The sequence below is a fragment of the Asterias rubens genome, chromosome 15 (genome assembly GCF_902459465.1).
Source record: "Asterias rubens chromosome 15, eAstRub1.3, whole genome shotgun sequence".
Taxonomy (NCBI): Eukaryota; Metazoa; Echinodermata; class Asteroidea; order Forcipulatida; family Asteriidae; genus Asterias; species Asterias rubens.
The window spans coordinates 10,646,601-10,667,397 of record NC_047076.1 but is presented as its reverse complement, the minus strand read 5'-3'; the positions used below and the strand labels follow the sequence as shown (position 1 = coordinate 10,667,397).

At 38.8% G+C, this 20,797-nt stretch overlaps 2 protein-coding genes and 17 non-coding genes across 19 annotated transcripts; 18 read left to right on the top strand and 1 right to left on the bottom strand.

Annotated features, from left to right (window-relative positions):
* Positions 1-2,243: 2,243 nt before the first annotated feature.
* On the bottom strand, positions 2,244-7,416 carry LOC117300352 (ADP-ribosylation factor 1). The gene is made up of 5 exons (XM_033784116.1): positions 7,317-7,416; positions 6,291-6,545; positions 5,531-5,641; positions 4,693-4,817; positions 2,244-4,200 (listed from the first exon to the last, which is right to left on the bottom strand). Exons 2-5 carry the CDS (start codon positions 6,433-6,435, stop codon positions 4,033-4,035), a joined length of 549 nt encoding a protein of 182 aa, XP_033640007.1. The 5' UTR covers positions 6,436-6,545; positions 7,317-7,416; the 3' UTR covers positions 2,244-4,032.
* Positions 7,417-7,448: 32 nt separating this feature from the next.
* LOC117300351 (2-amino-3-ketobutyrate coenzyme A ligase, mitochondrial-like) lies at positions 7,449-15,325 on the top strand. The gene is made up of 11 exons (XM_033784115.1): positions 7,449-7,577; positions 8,233-8,367; positions 9,164-9,276; positions 10,000-10,089; positions 10,515-10,734; positions 10,906-11,002; positions 11,343-11,512; positions 12,347-12,456; positions 12,585-12,686; positions 13,077-13,200; positions 14,116-15,325. Exons 2-11 carry the CDS (start codon positions 8,235-8,237, stop codon positions 14,220-14,222), a joined length of 1,266 nt encoding a protein of 421 aa, XP_033640006.1. The 5' UTR covers positions 7,449-7,577; positions 8,233-8,234; the 3' UTR covers positions 14,223-15,325.
* Positions 15,326-16,529: 1,204 nt separating this feature from the next.
* Positions 16,530-16,601, top strand: Trnad-guc. The gene has a single exon. It is a non-coding gene; the product is annotated as a tRNA-Asp (tRNA).
* Positions 16,602-16,681: 80 nt separating this feature from the next.
* Trnad-guc lies at positions 16,682-16,753 on the top strand. Its single transcript has one exon. It is a non-coding gene; the product is annotated as a tRNA-Asp (tRNA).
* A 232-nt stretch (positions 16,754-16,985) lies between these two features.
* Trnad-guc lies at positions 16,986-17,057 on the top strand. The gene has a single exon. It is a non-coding gene; the product is annotated as a tRNA-Asp (tRNA).
* A 227-nt stretch (positions 17,058-17,284) lies between these two features.
* Positions 17,285-17,356, top strand: Trnad-guc. Its single transcript has one exon. It is a non-coding gene; the product is annotated as a tRNA-Asp (tRNA).
* A 382-nt stretch (positions 17,357-17,738) lies between these two features.
* On the top strand, positions 17,739-17,810 carry Trnad-guc. The gene has a single exon. It is a non-coding gene; the product is annotated as a tRNA-Asp (tRNA).
* A 230-nt stretch (positions 17,811-18,040) lies between these two features.
* Positions 18,041-18,112, top strand: Trnad-guc. The gene has a single exon. It is a non-coding gene; the product is annotated as a tRNA-Asp (tRNA).
* Positions 18,113-18,191: 79 nt separating this feature from the next.
* Positions 18,192-18,263, top strand: Trnad-guc. Its single transcript has one exon. It is a non-coding gene; the product is annotated as a tRNA-Asp (tRNA).
* A 382-nt stretch (positions 18,264-18,645) lies between these two features.
* On the top strand, positions 18,646-18,717 carry Trnad-guc. The gene has a single exon. It is a non-coding gene; the product is annotated as a tRNA-Asp (tRNA).
* An 80-nt stretch (positions 18,718-18,797) lies between these two features.
* On the top strand, positions 18,798-18,869 carry Trnad-guc. The gene has a single exon. It is a non-coding gene; the product is annotated as a tRNA-Asp (tRNA).
* A 79-nt stretch (positions 18,870-18,948) lies between these two features.
* Trnad-guc lies at positions 18,949-19,020 on the top strand. Its single transcript has one exon. It is a non-coding gene; the product is annotated as a tRNA-Asp (tRNA).
* Positions 19,021-19,251: 231 nt separating this feature from the next.
* Trnad-guc lies at positions 19,252-19,323 on the top strand. Its single transcript has one exon. It is a non-coding gene; the product is annotated as a tRNA-Asp (tRNA).
* A 332-nt stretch (positions 19,324-19,655) lies between these two features.
* Positions 19,656-19,727, top strand: Trnad-guc. The gene has a single exon. It is a non-coding gene; the product is annotated as a tRNA-Asp (tRNA).
* A 230-nt stretch (positions 19,728-19,957) lies between these two features.
* Positions 19,958-20,029, top strand: Trnad-guc. The gene has a single exon. It is a non-coding gene; the product is annotated as a tRNA-Asp (tRNA).
* Positions 20,030-20,108: 79 nt separating this feature from the next.
* On the top strand, positions 20,109-20,180 carry Trnad-guc. The gene has a single exon. It is a non-coding gene; the product is annotated as a tRNA-Asp (tRNA).
* A 79-nt stretch (positions 20,181-20,259) lies between these two features.
* On the top strand, positions 20,260-20,331 carry Trnad-guc. Its single transcript has one exon. It is a non-coding gene; the product is annotated as a tRNA-Asp (tRNA).
* Positions 20,332-20,562: 231 nt separating this feature from the next.
* Positions 20,563-20,634, top strand: Trnad-guc. The gene has a single exon. It is a non-coding gene; the product is annotated as a tRNA-Asp (tRNA).
* Positions 20,635-20,714: 80 nt separating this feature from the next.
* On the top strand, positions 20,715-20,786 carry Trnad-guc. The gene has a single exon. It is a non-coding gene; the product is annotated as a tRNA-Asp (tRNA).
* The last annotated feature ends 11 nt before the right edge of the window (positions 20,787-20,797 follow it).

Sequence of the window (20,797 nt, the reverse complement as noted above, 5' to 3'; positions counted from 1 at the left end):
GTGAGGTCCAACATTTTTAACACTGTAAGTTGTTTGTTCAGCGGATGTACAGTTAAAAGTGAAACCTTTCAGATGTTGTGAAGGACTTATTTTCTGTTTTGAAGGGTTGTGTTTTGTCTGTTCTTAAGTTATTAATGATTAAGACTTCCATGGTGTACTTGCAAAATATCAAACCAGTCATTAAAAGATATTGAGAAAATAGTAAAACTTAACTCAAGATTTTTATATTTATAAATAAAATCTTGGTGTGGTTCGACTTCCATAGACTGGTTTTGTTCTTAGAATGTACTTGAAACTCAAAACAAGTTTCCCAATTAGATCAATATGAGCCAAAAAGTTAAATGTACATTTACCCTCTAGGACTAGTATCTGGCTCATTTGCGCTAAGCAGAAAATTGCAAAGCAATATTTCTGCTGAGGCTACTCTATATATTGGGCCCTGTTCTCAATGCCTTAAAATTGCCAGGGTCAATTTTTGTTACTTCAAAATCTTTTAAATTAATGGTTATTTCAGACGGGAGAAGTATTTGTTTAAAGTTAGCACTCTAGTCCATTATAGCTCTATGGTTTGAAAACCAAGACCATCAATCAAGGTGTGAATTGTGTGTGACGAAGGCCAACCCACCACAAACTTTGGTGTTTGCCATACACGTCATTCTCCTTACTACATGTAGTTGACTGAAGTTGATCCTGTTTCACATATGAATCCTTTTAAAATAACAATGCTTTTTGTGTTTGTTTTTTGTAACATCAACTAGCAGAAAAACACATTAATACAATAGAACATATCAAACATGTAAAGATAAACACAATTAACTATTGTTTCTGTTTGTATTTCTTAATAACATGCTTGGACTATTTAGCCTGGTTCATACTTCCTTCGAATTTGAAGTGAATTGTTGACGTCATGGGGCTGTTTTCACAACCAATGTTGCAGAGTTGAGCACAGATCAACCAATGTGTATTATTTGTTGCAAAGTTGTGACGTCAAAATTCGTATTGCATTCGCAGGGAAGTATGAATGTGTTTATTCCTTTGCAAAGTCGTCACAAAATGTATGGAAAGATAAAACAAGTATAATGTATAAAAAGGTAGCAACATTGTTGAACCTCAAATGATTGGTTTTCCTGGTTTGTCTTTATTTTCTGTGTCCAACTTGATATTTTGTGTATTTGTTGTACAGGTCAGTGTTTATAGAATAATTGTTTACAATGGGGATACTCACTCTATCCTGTCTATGACGCCATTTGTAGAGACACTAGAAGGAGGCAGGTTCTCTTTTAAAAAGGACGCATTCACCAAGTACACCAAAAGCAGCATTCATGACATCAAAAATATAAAATAATCTGCTGTACTGATTTTAATCTTCCAATTGACCCCACTTCACGTGACGTCATCACCAGAATAATCTTGGATGCGCCCTTTTGGTGGTCACAGACACTGTGCTTATTCAGTGAAGTGCGCATTTTAGGCGACACGTCGTTTACACATAAACCTATTGACCACCAAAATGGAGAGCTAGGCACAGTCGCCGCGTGTACAGTGCGTGCAAGGGGTCAATACCCCAAAGAAAAGAGAAAAATACTTATATAGAAAATGAATCTGCGCTCTCTTGCTCAGAGCTAACTAATGGACATGACAGTGAGCCTAAATGTCGCGACCCCAAAACTTAATTTTTTGTAGTAAATTATGCAAATCAAAAAGTTGGATTGGGCAGTTGGACACTGAGGGCGCACTTTGGTTTTCTACATTGTTTTATTGATCATTTTTTAAGAATTTTGTTTGACAATCCGCATCTATCTATCCATCTATTGTTTATATAAAACAATGCCATTGTTCTACATACTGCGCAATGGGAGACTTTTGAATGCTAGGTGGCAGCAGACAAGGCTAATCTTTTCACTTGCTTACATAGTTCTGAGCATGTGCTTGCCCCTAGTGTTAAAGGCTCCCACTATTACTCTCGGACCTAGACAAACAGTTTGTATGCACAGAGCGCAGGATTAAAAAACTCTGGACCTCTAGGTGAGGGCGCCCTTCCGAAATGACATGGACATAGACCACAGACATGAAGAACCTTTTATGTCTGTGGCGTAGACATTTTTGCAAAAACTTGTAACTAGCGCATTAGGTACTTGTCACCTGTATATTTTTCAATAAGCATGTAATACATTATTTTGTGGAGAACGCATTTACTAGACCCTTCCGAGTAAAATAATAAAACAAATTCAAGCAAAACAATCTTTTAGATGATCCCACATTGTGTCTCTTTGCAGAGTTTATGTACAACTTTACTTTGCTTACACCATCATCATACAGTTGTTAACTGTCGGTTTTATATAATACCATGGATTTCCATTGTCTTACATATCCTTGCAATCTTACACAATTCATCCAAACAACCTTGGCACTGCTCAAAAGCCATTGTACAAATTTACAGAAGAAGCCACATCGAAACCATTATGGTTCCTTTCACCCAGTAATGGTCATAAAAACCAAAGGCTAAGTAACTGCTGTACAATTCCTATTGGTGAAAGATAGTCACTTCTGGACTTTTTGTGTGAACAAAAACCCCGACGGTAACAAGATAATTGCCAAGATATTTGGCCAGGCGAAGATGAGGAAGTTGGAATTTTACAGATTTTCCCTCAAAATTGTATGAAAAACCAGCTTTAAAAATGTAATCCCACACTACACCTATGAAAATATTTACCTGCAAGTTGCTTGTACAAAAAGAGCCTGCTTGAAATCCTAACTAGCTTGAAATGTAAGATTGTTATATCTGTGTATTACAATTTCAAGAAGCTTAAAAATCGACAGCAAATCTTAAAGTTATTGTTTTATTTTGATTAAAATATTGTGTACATGTACATGTATGCAATGATAATAATATGTAAAACTTGTTACTGTGTTGCACAGAGAAGCTAGGAGGTAGCTATGGTAACACATTTCTACTCAAGAATGTTTGTATTCCTATTAGCTTTGATTACATTTATAGCAAGAGAACTTTACACCTGTTTCAGACAGGTGCTCCAAAGTCGTGCCGAACCAAATTCTGAATTTAATACATGAACAGTTTTACGTCTTAAACATTAAGGAGGGACTGGCCACGCTAGAAGTAAAACATAATCGACTGTTGCAGTCATTCAGAACAACTCTGGAGCGCCTTGGTTTCAGACTACCATCTTTGCCTGTCTGAAACCAAAATTTAGTTGGGTCCACCCAGAGGCGCTCATTATCTGTTTGGTTCCGCGCGACTCTGACGCGACAGTGTGAAACAGGTGTAATACACGCTAATTGACAGTTTATTGATACAATTCGGAAACTTTTTCGAGTTTCAAGTAAGAGATAAAGTTTTACTGTACAATAAGAACAAAACCACCTAAATAAGTCTAACCACACCAAGATTATGTATTACCAAAAATAATCCTTGAATTTAGTTTTACTATTTTCTCAATTTTTTTTTTTTTATGATTGGTTGTATTTTTGCAAGTACACCATGGAAGTCTTACATCAAAAATAACTTCACAAAACTAACAGAACACAAATCTTAAATACAGAAAAAAAATCATGAACTACATCTGAAAGTTTTTAGTTTCAACTGTTAAGCTGCTATAGTATATAACTTACAGTGTTGATAATTTTGGACACCGTCAAAATGCCAAATAATCTATCTTTGGATGTTCCTTTACATACACCTCTCCAGTGTCACATCTAAAATAATTGGTCACAACACTTTGATACATACAGGACAAAACATACATACAAAAATGCTTTGAAATTGACAACTGGTACATGCAATATCCGTCTGACACAAGGTGGGTGCTATAAAGTCCACAAGTATCAAGAATAAGAGTGTCACAATTTTATCAAATGTTTTGTTTACTCTTTTGATTTTCTGAATTCTGTTGGAAAACGGAATATTTTTAAAGATGGATCTTTCACTATCTCTCCCAACCCTGCCCCAATGAAAAACAAATCTGTAGGAAATAATTATCTACAAGGTGTTCAAACACTCTTGCCTAATGTAATTTATTTTCCCGCTTGATTTTTAAGCTGGGCTGATAGCCAATCTAATCCCTCATAGAGGCCATCACCACTCGTAGCGCATGTTGCCTGGATGTACCAGTTTCGATTTCGCAGATTGTGAAGACTCAGCTTGTCTGTAATTTCTGCTGCGTTCATTGCATTAGGGAGATCCTAAAAGAATAACAAGGAAAAATGCAAAGTTGATCAGTAAAAAGTACACAGTTGAAGATATAATTGAGTTAAGTAACACTGCAATGGCCTTTTGCCAGCTGCACAAAACACTGAACCCCAGAGGGCTGTGGCTACAAAGTTTTTAAAGTTGGGCGTTGATTTACACTTTATGTTGTCACACTGAAACTGGTTTAAAGAAAGCAAAAGATCATACAACAGAGAAAATAAAATAAGATGATGCAAACTGCTTACCAACCAATATGACCTATGGTATAAATGAAAAAAAAATTGATAATGGCCTTATGTTTCGACCCTAGCAGAGTCTTTTTCAAAAGCTAAGTTACAAAACAAATGAACAAGTAAGTACATTTAATATTCCAAGTGAAGTGGAAATACATGTATAGAGTGAGAGAGAGAGAGAGTGAGACAGAAAACACAGAAATAGCAAGGGGTAACCAGTGAATAAGAATACATGGGGGTAGGGTGCCATACCTGTTTGTTAGCAAATACCAAAAGGACAGCATCTTTCAATTCTTCTTCGTTCAACATTCGGTTGAGCTCTTCTCTCGCTTCACCAACTCTTTCTCTGTCGTTACTATCAACAACAAATATCAAACCTGAACAAAAATAGAAACTTTGTTATAAGTAACCAACTCAAGCTGTGAATATGTAAGAAGTCAACTTGGTCTGAAGTCAACTTAACCCGAAGTCAATTCGGTCCGAAGTCAAGTCGGTCTGAACTCAGTCTGAAGTGAACTTGGTCCAAAGTCAACTCGGTCCAAAGCCAACTAGGTCTGAAGTCAACTCGGTCAGAAGTCAACTCGGTCAGAAGTCAACTCGGTCCGAAGTCAACTCAGTCAGAAGTTAACTCGGTCCGAAGTCAGCTCGGTCCAAGTCAACTCGGTCCGAAGTCAGCTCGGTCAGAAGTCAACTCAGCCCGAAGTCAACCGGTCCGAAGTCAACTCGGTCCGAAGTCAACTCGTTCCGAAGTCAACTCGGTCCTAAATCAACTCATTCCGAAGTCATCTCGATCTAAAGTCAACTCGGTAGCCAACTCAGTCGGATGTCAACTTCACCGTGCAGTGTCCTTTTTCCCTTTTTTGAAGGGTGGCACAATTCTGTTGTTAAGTATTGAACATGTACAAATTGAAAACAAATTTTGGCTGTTAGCATTTAAAATCCTCTTCTGAGGTCTTGGTCTTGATTTCTAACAATTTGAGTCTCGGTCTCGGTCTCGCTCTGTGTGGTTTTAACTTAAACACTGGCATGACTGTCACCAAAGATCAAACAAATACACTTTAACAATGAAGTCCAAGAATACTGTACTCACCTTGTGTGTTTTGGAAGTAGTGCCGCCACAGGGGTCTAATTTTGTCTTGACCACCAACATCCCAAACTGTGAAGCTGATATTTTTGTACTCCACTGTTTCTACATTGAATCCTGTTGAAAATAATCATGGACAAAACAAAACAAACCGATGAAAAGCTTCAAATAGGCTAATCCAACTTAGGATTAACTGCCTTTTTAACAGGCCTGCAATTTCACTTTTGATAGGGCAGGGCCAATTTCATTTTGCAAAGGGCGCTTCCATTGGAAATCTTAAAGTCAATGGTCTCCAGGGCCTGCATGTTATTACAGGCCTGCACTTAACATTTCAAGCCGCGTTTCAAGCAAAATGCTTAGCATGTAATAACAAATCAGTGCTTGTCATGGCCTATGGCACCCAGGGCTACTGGTCAGCCAATAAAGTCATGGTGTGTGGGATCCCACTCACGGCAGGCACGGTCCCGGAAGACCCACCAAGACCATGCTCAAGACCCTGATCGAGGATGAAGGATCAAACAACAAGGAGCTAAATCAGTTGTATGCAGGTAAAAATATTAAATGTTTACACAAGTTTCAAGACTGCTTGCAAATAAGGAACTTGCAGGAATAAAATAAATTGTACAAGTAAATAACAGAATAACAAAATAACAGTTATATATCTTAAAAGTGATAATTTTTGATGATGATTGAATTATGAAATTATGTTTCCAATGCCACAATCCACTGAGATAATATGATAAACAAAATCTGCAGGTTTACTCACCAATGGTCGGAATGGTTGTGACGATTTCACCAAGCTTGAGTTTGTACAAAATGGTTGTTTTTCCCGCTGCATCGAGCCCAACCATGAGAATTCGCATCTCCTTCTTCCCGAAAAGGTTCTTGAAAAGACTGGCAAAGCCCCCCATCCTTACAGCCTTGTCCTTAGAAACAGGTGGCGAGTGGGTTGGTTGGTTTGGTGGCTGGAGCTTATTTACCAGATTGAATTGATCACTTTACTTGGGCTTCCTCCGAGCTTCTACAAAAAAATATTTGAAGAACAAGTGGATAACAACAAATTACAAAGGACCAAAACTTCAGAAGGTTATAATATTATATTAGTGCATTCTCCAGCTTTCTTTCTTTTTCTCTTCTTTTGTTTTTGTTGTTAATGATCACTACTCTTTTGTTTTTAGTCTTAATCTCTTCTTAGAAATTTGAGACTTGTTCCACTATCGTTTGTGGAAGCGATATACAGATATAGTGGAATGAGCCTCATCAGATTCAGTCTAGTGATTGAAAATTGAATACTAAATACCAGGGGTTCGTCCGGTTGGTTGGCTCCATCGAATACACATTCGATGCACAACAAATATGCACACAAATTTGAGACGAGTACGACATGTTGGTTGGTGTTATTGTTATTTGTTAATTAATAATTGTTTAATTAAGAAGACACCCATTTTCCTAATCCTAACCCATCCATCCATATAATCCCTAGCATGTATTAAATCACGAGGCCGAGGAGGTTGTCAGCTTGACCATGGGACCGTGCATGCAATGCATGTGTCATGCACGGTGCATGTCAATTCCAACATGTCCAATTTTGACCGTCCATACATACACAACACAGTCACAGCACACAGACATGACCTGATGACAGTGAAGTTCACTGTTCTGTTCGGTCTTTTTATTTCCACAATTCATGTAATTCTTTCATAGTTTATTAAATTGATTAATATTTTCTCATAGTATTCAAATTCCTTAACACTACAATGAATGTTTCTTCATGCAATTGAAAACTACTTACCTTGCTTGTTGTTGTATCGATATTTTCTTTCAAGTTTGGGGATGGACGTGTCATGTAATTTCGCAAAGATGTACGGCAAAACAGCGCCACCAATAGTGGTCTTTAGTCAAGCTGTATGATTAGAACGTCACTACTGGTGGCGCTATTTAATTTCATTTTTTTCCCGAGAAGGACACTTATGTAAAACATCAACAACGCTCAAACATCAAACAAGCATTGTCAATTAATAAACCCTCCAAAAGTATCGATACAGCAAACAAGGTAAGAAGACAACCTACCATTGCTTCAAATAAAAATAAAGAAATTTGCACGTCTAAAACTCTAAGTTCATTACTCCTTACCTTACTTTTATTAGTGATTTATTTTATTTTTTAATAAATAAAGTTAAGAAAATTAACTATATTGTAAATAAAAATAATGTTATCATTGGTCATATAATAAATAATTATAATTTTAAGATAATAATACGGAACATAATATACACAGCAGACTGCTGGTAGGCATACAGTAAGTTGCGATAATGTAACCCTCCTCTCGCCGTCGGGACTACGGGAGTGTTACGTTTCTTTGGGCCCTTTATTGTTAGCCTGATGGCACTTGTATTCCTACTGCTTGAGGGTTGAGCACCAATCAACCACCCTCCCCGGCCTTTAGCTTTATGTCCAAACTTGTGGATTTTGCTGAGTTAACCAACATAAACGTAAACGTAAACGTTAAGTTATCGTAACTAGCCTTGCAGTGTACACTGTACTTGAGTGGGCTGAATACAAGTTTCATAAATAAAAAAGCTTGCGAGCTGCTGTGATTTTTACGAGTTGCTAATTTATTATGAGGCATCCTGACCTTTGTTTCAACACCTCATAAAAAAATATAAAATAAAAATGTTTAAATAACATAACATTTCCCTTTTTGATAGAAATGGCAAGGGTGGTGTTGGCGAAAGCATGTCAACTTCACATTGCAAAGCATGGCTGTGTGCGGTATAGCACTGAGGCTCAAGCAGTGATGAACGAAGCCATGTATGAGGTCATGACCTCTATTCACGAAGCTGGTAAGAGCTTAGCCAGAACATCTGACATCACACTTTGAGGCTCATGAATAACACCAGAGAGTGGCCTCTAGCAGGTCAATCCCTGTCCATAATCACCTTTCACCTACATCCATTTCACATACGCAGTCAAATTCAACACCATTATTACATGCAAGTACATGTACTGTACCGATACACATGGACACTACATGTACATGCAGATGACCGAAAGTAAGCTTTCCATCTCTGTGTTTTGATTGGTCCGAGGTGATGTTTGTCAGCTGCAACCACATCACCTCCAACCAATTAAAACACAGAGGTCAGAGGTGATGTTTGTCAGCTGCAACCACATCACCTCTGACCAATCAAATCACAGATATGGAAAGCTTATGTCACTGCACGTTTATCCAATGAAATCATTTATCCAATGAAATCTCTGTGTCTGAAAAGCAAGGGCTGTCTAGTAAGAGCTAACCTTATCCCAGGGGTGAGCGATCAGAGTCACCGCTTCATTCTCTGCTAGCATACACTGCTCGCGCATAACCCCTGGTGTTGGTTCATTAAAGTGTGCCAGTAGACAATGTGCGAGCCACAAAGCCTATAAAAAAACAAACATATTATCGATGCTAACGTTGAAATCGACAAAAGGCTCCATGAATGTTTTATGCTCTTTCGCTGAGGCTCTCTATTGACCTCAGGCACTGCCTTAAATTGATTAATTATTGTAAAGTGCATCGAGGCTTTTGTGCACTTTAAAAGTCCTGTGTGTTTATTATTATTGATATTATTATTATGAATTCTTCTTTTTAATTTGTAGGTACATATAAACCAGAGCGTGTCATAGTAACGAGGCAGGCGGCATCAATCAGAGTAGCTGGGAACTCTAATGACATCCTGAACTTTTGTGCCAACAACTATCTGGGTCTTTCTGTGAGTACCTGTTTTCTTTTCAGGTGTAATTTTAAAAGCTGGGTCACACCAAACTATTTCTTAACATTTCTAAACCTGTCCTAAGAAGAACCATAAAACTGGTTTGGTCTGACGTACTCTGAATGAACCGTTTACATGTAGCTTTGGCTTGACAACCAATGTCTATAATGTAACCCTAGTTTGTTAAATTCTTGTAACGAGTCTGTCTGTAAATGGAATGAACATCCAAATGCACCACGTCTAGCACTTCCCTAGTACGATCCAAGTAAAGCAATTCCAGTTGTAGTACACCTTTCTCGTTTTAAGTTAGTTACCACTCTTTCTAATTGCAGGGCGAGATGGTCGTCCGAAAATTTTGAGCAGGCTCATAGTTCTGGAGCAACATCTCGTTGGGCGGTGCTGGGCAGGACTGCCTAGGACTCACAATTTTTGCCCAGCACTTTGAGCAAAATGTATTGTGCTGCTCATCACAGATTTCCCCAAGAATCAAAATAGTATTGATATGAGACACAGCTAATTGTATCAACAGTATCAAATGTCACAGGGAGAGAACATGGTCAAAATGTAATTCAAATTATTTGCATGGGTTCATAGGATGATCAGTTTGGAAACCTGGTATCATGCCTACCTGAAGCTTGCGATTACTAAACTTGGTCTAGCTACAACCCTAGTAGCCTACTATGGTTATTTATTTTACAAATATGTGGCTTTCTATCTCCACAGAGTCATCCTGAAGTTGTGAATGCAGCCAAGAAGGCCCTTGATGATTATGGGTCAGGTCTAAGCTCTACCAGGTTTATCTGCGGCACACAGGTAATGGAGTTGTTTGTCGAGTTTCAGGCACTGGACACATTTGGTAATGACTCAAAATAGTTGTTGGCATAAAAACTTACTTGGTAACACGCAATGGAGAGCTGTTAATAGTATAAAACATAGTGAGAACTTCTTCCTCTAGAGTAACACAGTTTTTGAGAAAGAGTTAATTTCTCACTCAAGTATTATTTTGGCAGAGCACACAACTATGTGCACCAATGGTGTATTTTCTGACATTATTCTCTTGCAACTTTGATGACCAATTTAATCTAATTTTTCACCGATTTGTTATTTATGTATGTGTTGGGATACACCAAGTGGGGAGACGAAATCTCCTGCAGCATAACAATTTACTTTACTATCATGATTTCCCCTCTGTGCCAGTTTTACTGTAATCTTGAAAACATTCTACAATTCTTTCTCAGGACATCCACAAAGAGCTGGAAGAAAAGTTGGCTCGGTTTCACAAACGGGAAGATGCCATTTTGTATGCTAGTTGCTTCGATGCCAACGCAGGCATCTTTGAGGCACTATTAACACCAGAGGATGCAGTCATTTCTGACGAGCTCAACCATGCGTCTATTATTGATGGCATAAGGTTGTGTAAGGCACAACGTCATCGATACAAACACATGGATGTCAACGGTAAGCAGGCGTATTGATTAGGTTTAGAAAGTGCAAGGGCAGGCACCAAGGCGTTTTCTCCTTCCCTTAATAAAAAACCCAGTTATTATATTGTGCATTTCACAATAACATCTCAATGCACTTTATTTAAGTGCCCTGATTGTCATTTTGATTATTTTGTCTCTTCTGCAGACCTGGAATCTATTTTAAAGAAGACCCAAGATTGTCGCATGCGTATGATTGTTACTGATGGTGTTTTCAGCATGGATGGAGACATTGCACCTCTCAAGTAAGAAACATGTTTAAGAAAAATAATTCTTTTTGATGGAAATCTTCAGTTTTTTAACAACAGGGTCTCCTTGCCATTATTACAACTGCTATTTGGTAAAAAGTAAAATAGTCAAAATACAGAGCAATTAGAAATCCTTGAATCAATGCATTAAATGAAAGCTCTAGAATATGCTAAAATAAAATACCTCTTCGTGTGACAACTCACACCTGTTATCTCCATGTAATTCCCTTTCCAATCTGCTAATTAGAAACACCAGAGCTTGAGTTCAGTGCTCTTAACCGCCCCACCCAATGTTCGCGCCAAGTTTTAATCTGTTTTTCTTATTCTTCTTGTACAGGGAGTTAGTAAGTTTAGCAGACACATACAAGGCCCTTCTGTTTGTTGATGACTGCCATGGTACAGGTCTACTTGGTGAGACAGGTCGAGGGACTGAGGAACTTCTAGGCCTTCATGGCTGCTCCGACATCATCAATTCCACTCTTGGTAAAGCTCTCGGAGGAGCAGCGGGTAAGATATGTAAACGCTAGCAACAATTGGAGGCTTTGGAACGTTAGATGGCAGCAGACCTTTTTTTAAGGTAAATTTCCATTGTTTACATTTTTCTGAGCACGCGCACATTGCCGAGAGCAATGGATTTACCTGGTAAGTCTGCTTCCACCTAGCGTCTCAAAAGTCCACCATTGTGGTACAATCTGATCCCTGTTACTCACAGTGTACACAGTGGTAGTATCTGTTCTTTGGAAGGTTGACCAAAGGATGCTGAATTAAAACAAGGTCTTCTGAATGTATCCATTTAGTGTTAATCTTGGTTTATAGCCATGAAGTGTATTCAAGAGCATTATAAATGGTTTCTTCTTGATTATTTATGTGAAATTAGCGATGAAATTTGAACGACTTTGCGCGTATCAACCCACAATTTGGGCGTATTGGCCCGATATGCTAGCTAGCTTGAGCATTGGGAGAAGTACATTATAAATGGTTTCTTCTTGATTATTTATGTGAAATTAGCGATGAAATTTGAACGACGTTGCGCGTATCAACCCACAATTCGGGCGTATTGGCCTGATATGCTAGCTAGCTTGAGCATTGGGAGAAGTACCCTATACTTTCTAAGCATTATAGGGCATTATAATTGGTTTTATCTTTATTATTTTTGTGAAATTTATAATATAATTTGAATTTGAATTATGTTTTGTTGCCTTATTGGCCAAATTTGCACGTATAACTTATATTTTCTGAGTTTAGTAAAGCTGTCAGTGTAAGACTGAGTATTTCAAAGTTAATTTGAATTTGCTTATTGAATTATCTGTGGTATTTTTTAATTGATTCCAAACCAAACAGGTGGCTACACCACTGGTCCCAAACCCTTGATTGACATGTTGAGGCAAAAGTCCCGTCCATATCTCTTCTCAAACACGTTACCACCGCCTGTTGTTGCTTCAGCTTCCAAGGTAAATCTTTGAATGATGTTTCTATAATCTGTTGAAGGTAGGGTCATAGATTGGTCAATGTCATGGTGCAGGGTTAAGGCAATGTCATCCCTGATCAAGACTTAATAATTTAAACTTCTCTTTTGTAGGTGCTCGATATGATTACTGACGATCCGTCATTGGTGTCTCAGCTAGCCAAGAATACAAAGCATTTCAGGGACAGAATGACGGCAGCTGGATTCACTATTTGGGTAAATCTTGATCATGTTCTTTCTGATCATTCACCTCATGGCATCAACTGTTTTCAAAAGGTTCAAAATGTTTTAAAGAGGGGTTTAATACACCATTGCAGGTTTATCTCCTTGGTCAGCAACCAGAGTGAGTGCACGATTCACTCTGGTTGGCATACTTTAGTTTCAAGTCACAGTGCCCCAGTGGTCTTGGATAATAATGGCTTCTTATATCGCGCTCAGGTCCGTCCCGCTTTGGTGTGTGCAAGCGAACTTTATCATGGAAACCAAGCATCATAAGAAGTCCAATAACTTGTGAAGCTAGTTGCGGATCAATAATTACAGTATTTTTGTTTCTGATCTTGCCCAGCATTGAAGCTACTAACTTATTTGTTCTTAATTTGTTAACAGGGGAAGGGTCACCCGATATGTCCTGTTATGTTCGGTGATGCTAGTCTTGCCAGGATGTTTTCAGAAGAAATGCTCAAGCGTGGAGTCTTTGTGATTGGATTCAGTTTCCCTGTTGTTCCTAAAGGTGAGCCAATAATAAATAATATTAATAATAAATAACATTTGTTTGGCGCTTTCCACAGGCGTTTCAAAGCGCTTTAGCATTGTCTGAAAAGAGGGAGCTTGTTCCAGCAAGTTGGTGCAGCTACTGAGAATGCTCTATGACCATAGCGGGTATTCGTGTGTGGACCATTGGAAAGTTGAAGATGAATGTTGGATGTTGATCGACGGCTCATGGATGAAGAAGACAACTTTTTTGAGATGAAACTATTGATGTATGTGGGAGCAAGGCCATGTATTGCTTTGTAAACAAGGAGAATAATTAAATGTACCCTTTACAAATTCAGGCAAATTAACATACAGTTAACGGCCACTATTTTGCCCTAAAGCAATCACCTTAAAAGTGTATAATCTGATTTGAAGCATTGCATTGTGAGGTATCAACAATAATAAATGACAACTGTTGCTTCTTATAAAGCGCCAAATCCTTCACTCATTGACGCTCAAGGTGCTTAACATACAGTATTTTCCTGCAAGGTATGTGAGACTACGTTTAAGTTATGAGATCTACTCCTTTTACATAGCACCATGTAATGGTGTATAAGGTGCTCTGGCGCAAAATGCTGCCAATCAAACCAGGAACACCTTGGCGAACTCTGTTTCTTTTTGATTAGTGCACTGGGTTCTTTTACTTGCTTTATACAACACACAGGACCATTGGCTTAATGTCCCATCTAAAGGACAAAGCATCACGGTTAAGTTTCTCGCTTAAGGACAAAGATGTCACAACCGGAACTACAACCCACACTCTGCTGATCAGAAACACCAGAGCTTGAGTATGGTGCTCTTAACCTCTTGGCAACGACAAGCAATCTCGATTTCATACAGATTTAGCCTTGGGTGTGAGGGAGTTATTAAATGTCATATTTATTTCTTGCAGGTAAAGCCAGGATCAGGGTTCAAATATCAGCAGCTCACTCTGAGGAAGAGATCGAACGTTGTGTAGAAGCTTTCATTGAAACTGGCAAAGAGCTTAAAGTCATCTAAGAAGAGCTCGGAGTGTCCCTCAACACTGCCTGAGCCATCCAGCCAAGAAACATGGTTTTGTTTAACTTATTAAATATCCAATATTATAACCGGACTCTTCCCATCAGGGTCAAGGTTACAATAAGGATTAGGTCGCCCTCTGTGTCGTCTGTGGATGCATCGTGTTGATACCACGCGATGTGTGTGTATGGCAAAATGATCATTGCCCAGCTTGACTCGCATGTATGGCAAAATGGCATCGCACATAGACCATTTCTACGTATTTTCATTAGTCATTGTTTATGACGTCCACTGTACGGGGGAAAATGGCGAACGCGGGTCCATTGAAATAGTCTCACAACGAAATCGCACGCTCAATGACGCACTCGGCATTCTCCGTGTTCTATTTTTTATGGGATTAGGTAAATACAGTAGGGTCGAGGGAACATAGGGAACAGGATTTAGTGTGTTGCCCTATTTGCAATTTGTTTTAAAAAAGATGTTCACCTTTAATATCATGTCCCTGAACGTTTTTAAAGTTGTTTAAGTATACAGTCTGAATTATTTATATAATATGTGTTTCACATGACTTCCTTCTTCTGTAATACTATAGCTTCCTACTAGGGCTTAAACACTGTAGCTCGCCTGTAAGCACTTGCTTACTATGTGAACCTTAAAAACACCAGAGATAACTATGTGTGCCACACCCTAAAACAAGTCTTACATGGTTTTAATAACAATAGTGTTTCTCTACATTGCTTATAAATTTTTATTTTCGAAATAAGATTTGTTTAAGATTTTGAAGAAGTAGCAGGGTATTTGTTTTTTTGTTCAGGGTAGAATATAGTTTTATTTTATTTTGATAGCTTTAGTATTTTTTTGTAGTTCTGCTTCACTTGAAATATATATATAGTCATATTTGTTTTTGCAGACTAAGCCCTAAGCATTTCCTTTCTGGTTTGAAATATGATTTTTGTTTCCTTGTAATTAACCTGCCTTAACCCTCACAAGCAGGAAATCAGAGCATCAAGTGTTAAATGTGTTATCCTTAAAGGAATATTACAGAATTGGTTTTTGTGAACAAAACAGTTGCTGGCAGTGTAAGTAATTTATTAACTTTATCCACCATGTACATAAACTGACAAACCTGAAGCAGTTTGAGATCGATCGGCCATCTGGGTTACGAGAAAATAGTGAAAACAGTGATAGCACGTTTTGCATAAAGTCAATAATTAAAAAATGGATAGCACGTTAATTTTGCATGACATCGATTATTAAAAAACGAATAAAATGAATTAACGCTCACTGAGTGATAAAATCCAATCAGGAAATTTGTTTTATTTATTTCTCATCAAATATGACATTTCAGACGGAAATATTTCAAGGGATGTTTTCTACTATAATCAAGACCGTGAAATCTGTGATCTTAGACGAACTATTTTCTTACAAATTCTGTAATGTTTCTTTAACTATTTAGTTACATATACCACCAAATGATACTTCACCATGGTTCATTTATATTTAATCAGTGTAGATCAGTGTTGTTATTGGTTTAACTTAGTGTGAACAACCAATACTTTCAGAGTGCACAGTGATCATGACGTAATCATGTGATCATGAAGTAATTGTTTACAAAGTCAATGTTTCTCCCAAGTCTTAAGTAAATACAGCAAATGTTAAGACATTGCCAAAAGGAAATTGGCAGTAGTGCGTTAGTGTACATTTACAAACATATTATTTGTATGTTCCACATTTTAGTTTATAAGCGTGCATAGCTTTACTGATTTTCAAAGAGGCTGGTACAATCTTTTTGCCATAATCAAAAAAAGATAAATACAGTAAAATAATGTAAAATGAAAAACATGACCAGTATTATGGAGCAAACAAGCCAGTTATGATCCTACTAGTTTGTGCGGACGTTGGGTCTTTGACAAAAGAAAAACACCGTAATGTGTAACAAAACATAATAATAAAGACAACAATTATGGTAATCCCCTATTTTTTACTGATATTAAATTTGTTTCTCTTTTCATTAAAAAAATTGCTTCTTTTTGGTTATAAACTGGCAATGAAATAATAAAATAATAAGTTTTGCAAAAGTTGTTGTTTATCTTTTGACGAAAGTTGCAAAGTACATGTTGGTACTATTAGTTTTATTAATTGACATAACTTGCCTGAGCTTCCATGGCAGCACTGCTCTTTCCTCTACAAGTTGTTAATGCAAGTTTTTGGATTCGTTTTCCCGCCGGGGAGTGTATTTTTCGCCTAGTTTGATCAAAAAACCTTTAAGCTGAATAAATAATAAACTATGACTTTAAACGTCAGTCATCCTCGGTAGTATAGTGGTAAGTATCTCTGACTGTCACTCAGGAGGCCGAGGTTCGATTCCCCGCCGGGGAGTGTATTTTTGCCTTATTTATTAAACAAACCAGTAAGCTGAAGTGGTTTAAAGAATTAATTTTGACTTTAAACGTCAGTCATCCTCGGTAGTATAGTGGTAAGTATCTCTGACTGTCACTCAGGAGACCGGGGTTCGATTCCCCGCCGGGGAGTGTATTTTTGCATTGTTTATTAAACAAACCAGTAAGCTGAAGTGGTTTAAAAAATTAACTTTGACTTTAAACGTCAGTCATCCTCGGAAGTATAGTGGTAAGTATCTGTGACTGTCACTCAGGAGACCGGGGTTCGATTCCCCGCCGGGGAGTGTATTTTTTGCCTAGTTCATTCAACAAACCTTCTAGCTGAAGTATTCTTAGAATAAACTATGACTTTAAATGTCAGTCATCCTCGGTAGTATAGTGGTACGTATCTCTGACTGTCACTCAGGAGACCGGGGTTCGATTCCCCGCCGGGGAGTGTATTTTTGCCTAGTTCATTCAACAAACCATCTAGCTGAAGTGTTCTTAGAATAAACTATGACTTTAAACGCCAGTCATCCTCGGTAGTATAGTGGTAAGTATCTCTGACTGTCTCTGAGGAGACCGAGGTTCGATTCCCCGCCGGGGAGTGTTTTTTGCCTATTTTATTCAACAAACCAGTAAGCTGAAGTGGTCTAAAAAATAATTGACTTTAAATGTCAGTCATCCTCGGTAGTATAGTGGTAAGTATCTCTGACTGTCACTCAGGAGACCGGGGTTCGATTCCCCGCCGGGGAGTGTATTTTTTGTCTTGTTTATTCAACAAACCAGTGAGCTGAAGGGTCTAAAAAACAAATAATGACATTAAATGGCAGTCATCCTCGGAAGTATAGTGGTAAGTATCTCTGACTGTCACTCAGGAGACCCGGGTTCGATTCCCCGCCGGGAAGTGTATTTTTTTCTAAATTATACAACCTACCTTCTAGCTCAAGTATTCTAAGAAAAACCTAGGACTTTAAACGTCAGTCATCATCGGTAGTATAGTGGTAAGTATCTCTGACTGTCAGTCAGGAGACCGGGGTTCGATTCCCCGCCGGGGAGTGTATTTTTGTCTAGTTTATTCAACAAACCTTCTAGTTGAAGTGTTCTGAGACTAAACTATGACTTTAATTGTCAGTCATCCTCGGTAGTATAGTGGTAAGTATCTCTGACTGTCACTCAGGAGACCGGGGTTCGATTCCCCGCCGGGGAGTGTATTTTTGTCTAGTTTATTCAACAAACCTTCTAGTTGAAGTGTTCTGAGAATAAACTATGACTTTAATTGTCAGTCATCCTCGGTAGTATAGTGGTAAGTATCTCTGACTGTCACTCATGAGACCGGGATTCGATTCCCCGCCGGGGAGTGTATTTTTGCCTAGTTCATTCAACAAACCTTCTAGCTGAAGTGTTCTTAGAATAAACTATGACTTTAACCGTCAGTCATCCTCGGTAGTATAGGGGTAAGTATCTCTGACTGTCACTCAGGAGACCGGGGTTCGATTCCCCGCCGGGGAGTGTATTTTTGTCTAGTTTATTCAACAAACCTTCTAGTTGAAGTGTTCTGAGACTAAACTATGACTTTAATTGTCAGTCATCCTCGGTAGTATAGTGGTAAGTATCTCTGACTGTCACTCAGGAGACCGGGGTTCGATTCCCCGCCGGGGAGTGTATTTTTTGTCTAGTTTATTCAACAAACCTTCTAGTTGAAGTGTTCTGAGAATAAACTATGACTTTAATTGTCAGTCATCCTCGGTAGTATAGTGGTAAGTATCTCTGACTGTCACTCAGGAGACCGGGATTCGATTCCCCGCGGGGAGTGTATTTTTGCCTAGTTCATTCAACAAACCTTCTAGCTGAAGTGTTCTTAGAATAAACTATGACTTTAACCGTCAGTCATCCTCGGTAGTATAGGGGTAAGTATCTCTGACTGTCACTCAGGAGACCGGGATTCGATTCCCCGCCGGGGAGTGTATTTTTTGCCTAGTTCATTCAACAAACCTTCTAGTTGAAGTGTTCTGAGAATAAACTATGACTTTAAATGTCAGTCATCCTCGGTAGTATAGTGGTAAGTATCTCTGACTGTCACTCAGGAGACCGGGGTTCGATTCCACGCCGGGGAGTGTATTTTTTGCCTAGTTCATTCAACAAACCTTCTAGTTGAAGTGTTCTGAGATTAAACTATGACTTTAAATGTCAGTCATCCTCGGTAGTATAGTGGTAAGTATCTCTGACTGTCACTCAGGAGACCGGGGTTCGATTCCCCGCCGGGGAGTGTATTTTTGTCTAGTTTATTCAACAAACCTTCTAGTTGAAGTGTTCTGAGAATAAACTATGACTTTAATTGTCAGTCATCCTCGGTAGTATAGTGGTAAGTATCTCTGACTGTCACTCAGGAGACCGGGATTCGATTCCCCGCCGGGGAGTGTATTTTTGCCTAGTTCATTCAACAAACCTTCTAGCTGAAGTGTTCTTAGAATAAACTATGACTTTAACCGTCAGTCATCCTCGGTAGTATAGGGGTAAGTATCTCTGACTGTCACTCAGGAGACCGGGATTCGATTCCCCGCCGGGGAGTGTATTTTTTGCCTAGTTCATTCAACAAACCTTCTAGTTGAAGTGTTCTGAGAATAAACTATGACTTTAAACGTCAGTCATCCTCGGTAGTATAGTGGTAAGTATCTCTGACTGTCACTCAGGAGACCGGGGTTCGATTCCACGCCGGGGAGTGTATTTTTTTCTAAAGTATCCAACAAACCTTCAAGCTGAAGTATTCTAAGAAAAACCTAGGACTTTAAACGTCAGTCATCCTCGTAAGTAGTTTTTGCCTAGTAGTTTTTGCCTAGTTTATTCAACAAACCTTCTAGTTGAAGTGTTCTGAGAGTAAACTATGACTTTAACCGTCAGTCATCATCGGTAGTATAGTGGTAAGTATCTCTGACTGTCACTTAGGAGACCGGGGTTCGATTCCCCGCCGGGGAGTGTATTTTTGTCTAGTTTATTCAACAAACCTTCTAGTTGAAGTGTTCTGAGACTAAACTATGACTTTAATTGTCAGTCATCCTCGGTAGTATAGTGGTAAGTATCTCTGACTGTCACTCAGGAGACCGGGGTTCGATTCCCCGCCGGGGAGTGTATTTTTGTCTAGTTTATTCAACAAACCTTCTAGTTGAAGTGTTCTGAGAATAAACTATGACTTTAATTGTCAGTCATCCTCGGTAGTATAGGGGTAAGTATATCTGACTGTCACTCAGGAGACCGGGATTCGATTCCCCGCCGGGGAGTGTATTTTTGCCTAGTTCATTCAACAAACCTTCTAGCTGAAGTGTTCTTAGAATAAACTATGACTTTAACCGTCAGTCATCCTCGGTAGTATAGGGGTAAGTATCTCTGACTGTCACTCAGGAGACCGGGGTTCGATTCCCCGCCGGGGAGTGTATTTTTATCTAGTTTATTCAACAAACCTTCTAGTTGAAGTGTTCTGAGACTAAACTATGACTTTAATTGTCAGTCATCCTCGGTAGTATAGTGGTAAGTATCTTTGACTGTCACTCAGGAGACCGGGGTTCGATTCCCCGCCGGGGAGTGTATTTTTGTCTAGTTTATTCAACAAACCTTCTAGTTGAAGTGTTCTGAGAATAAACTATGACTTTAATTGTCAGTCATCCTCGGTAGTATAGTGGTAAGTATCTCTGACTGTCACTCAGGAGACCGGGATTCGATTCCCCGCCGGGGAGTGTATTTTTGCCTAGTTCATTCAACAAACCTTCTAGCTGAAGTGTTCTTAGAATAAACTATGACTTTAACCGTCAGTCATCCTCGGTAGTATAGGGGTAAGTATCTCTGACTGTCACTCAGGAGACCGGGATTCGATTCCCCGCCGGGGAGTGTATTTTTTGCCTAGTTCATTCAACAAACCTTCTAGTTGAAGTGTTCTGAGAATAAACTATGACTTTAAATGTCAGTCATCCTCGGTAGTATAGTGGTAAGTATCTCTGACTGTCACTCAGGAGACCGGGGTTCGATTCCACGCCGGGGAGTGTATTTTTTGCCTAGTTCATTCAACAAACCTTCTAGTTGAAGTGTTCTGAGAATAAACTATGACTTTAAATGTCAGTCATCCTCGGTAGTATAGTGGTAAGTATCTCTGACTGTCACTCAGGAGACCGGGGTTCGATTCCCCGCCGGGGAGTGTTTGTCTAG

Bases quoted from the DNA above. Each gene is read 5' to 3' on its own strand.
- LOC117300351 (XM_033784115.1), top strand. From the start codon at position 8,235: ATGGCAAGGGTGGTGTTGGCGAAAGCATGTCAACTTCACATTGCAAAG. The intron at 10,735-10,905 runs GTAAGCAGGCGT...TCTCTTCTGCAG, and splicing joins CAAACACATGGATGTCAACG to ACCTGGAATCTATTTTAAAG. The intron at 13,201-14,115 runs GTGAGCCAATAA...TATTTCTTGCAG, and splicing joins TTTCCCTGTTGTTCCTAAAG to GTAAAGCCAGGATCAGGGTT.
- LOC117300352 (XM_033784116.1), bottom strand. From the start codon at position 6,435: ATGGGGGGCTTTGCCAGTCTTTTCAAGAACCTTTTCGGGAAGAAGGAG. The intron at 4,818-5,530 runs GTGAGTACAGTA...ATTTTTGTTCAG, and splicing joins CTACTTCCAAAACACACAAG to GTTTGATATTTGTTGTTGAT. The intron at 4,201-4,692 runs GTATGGCACCCT...TTATTCTTTTAG, and splicing joins TGGTATTTGCTAACAAACAG to GATCTCCCTAATGCAATGAA.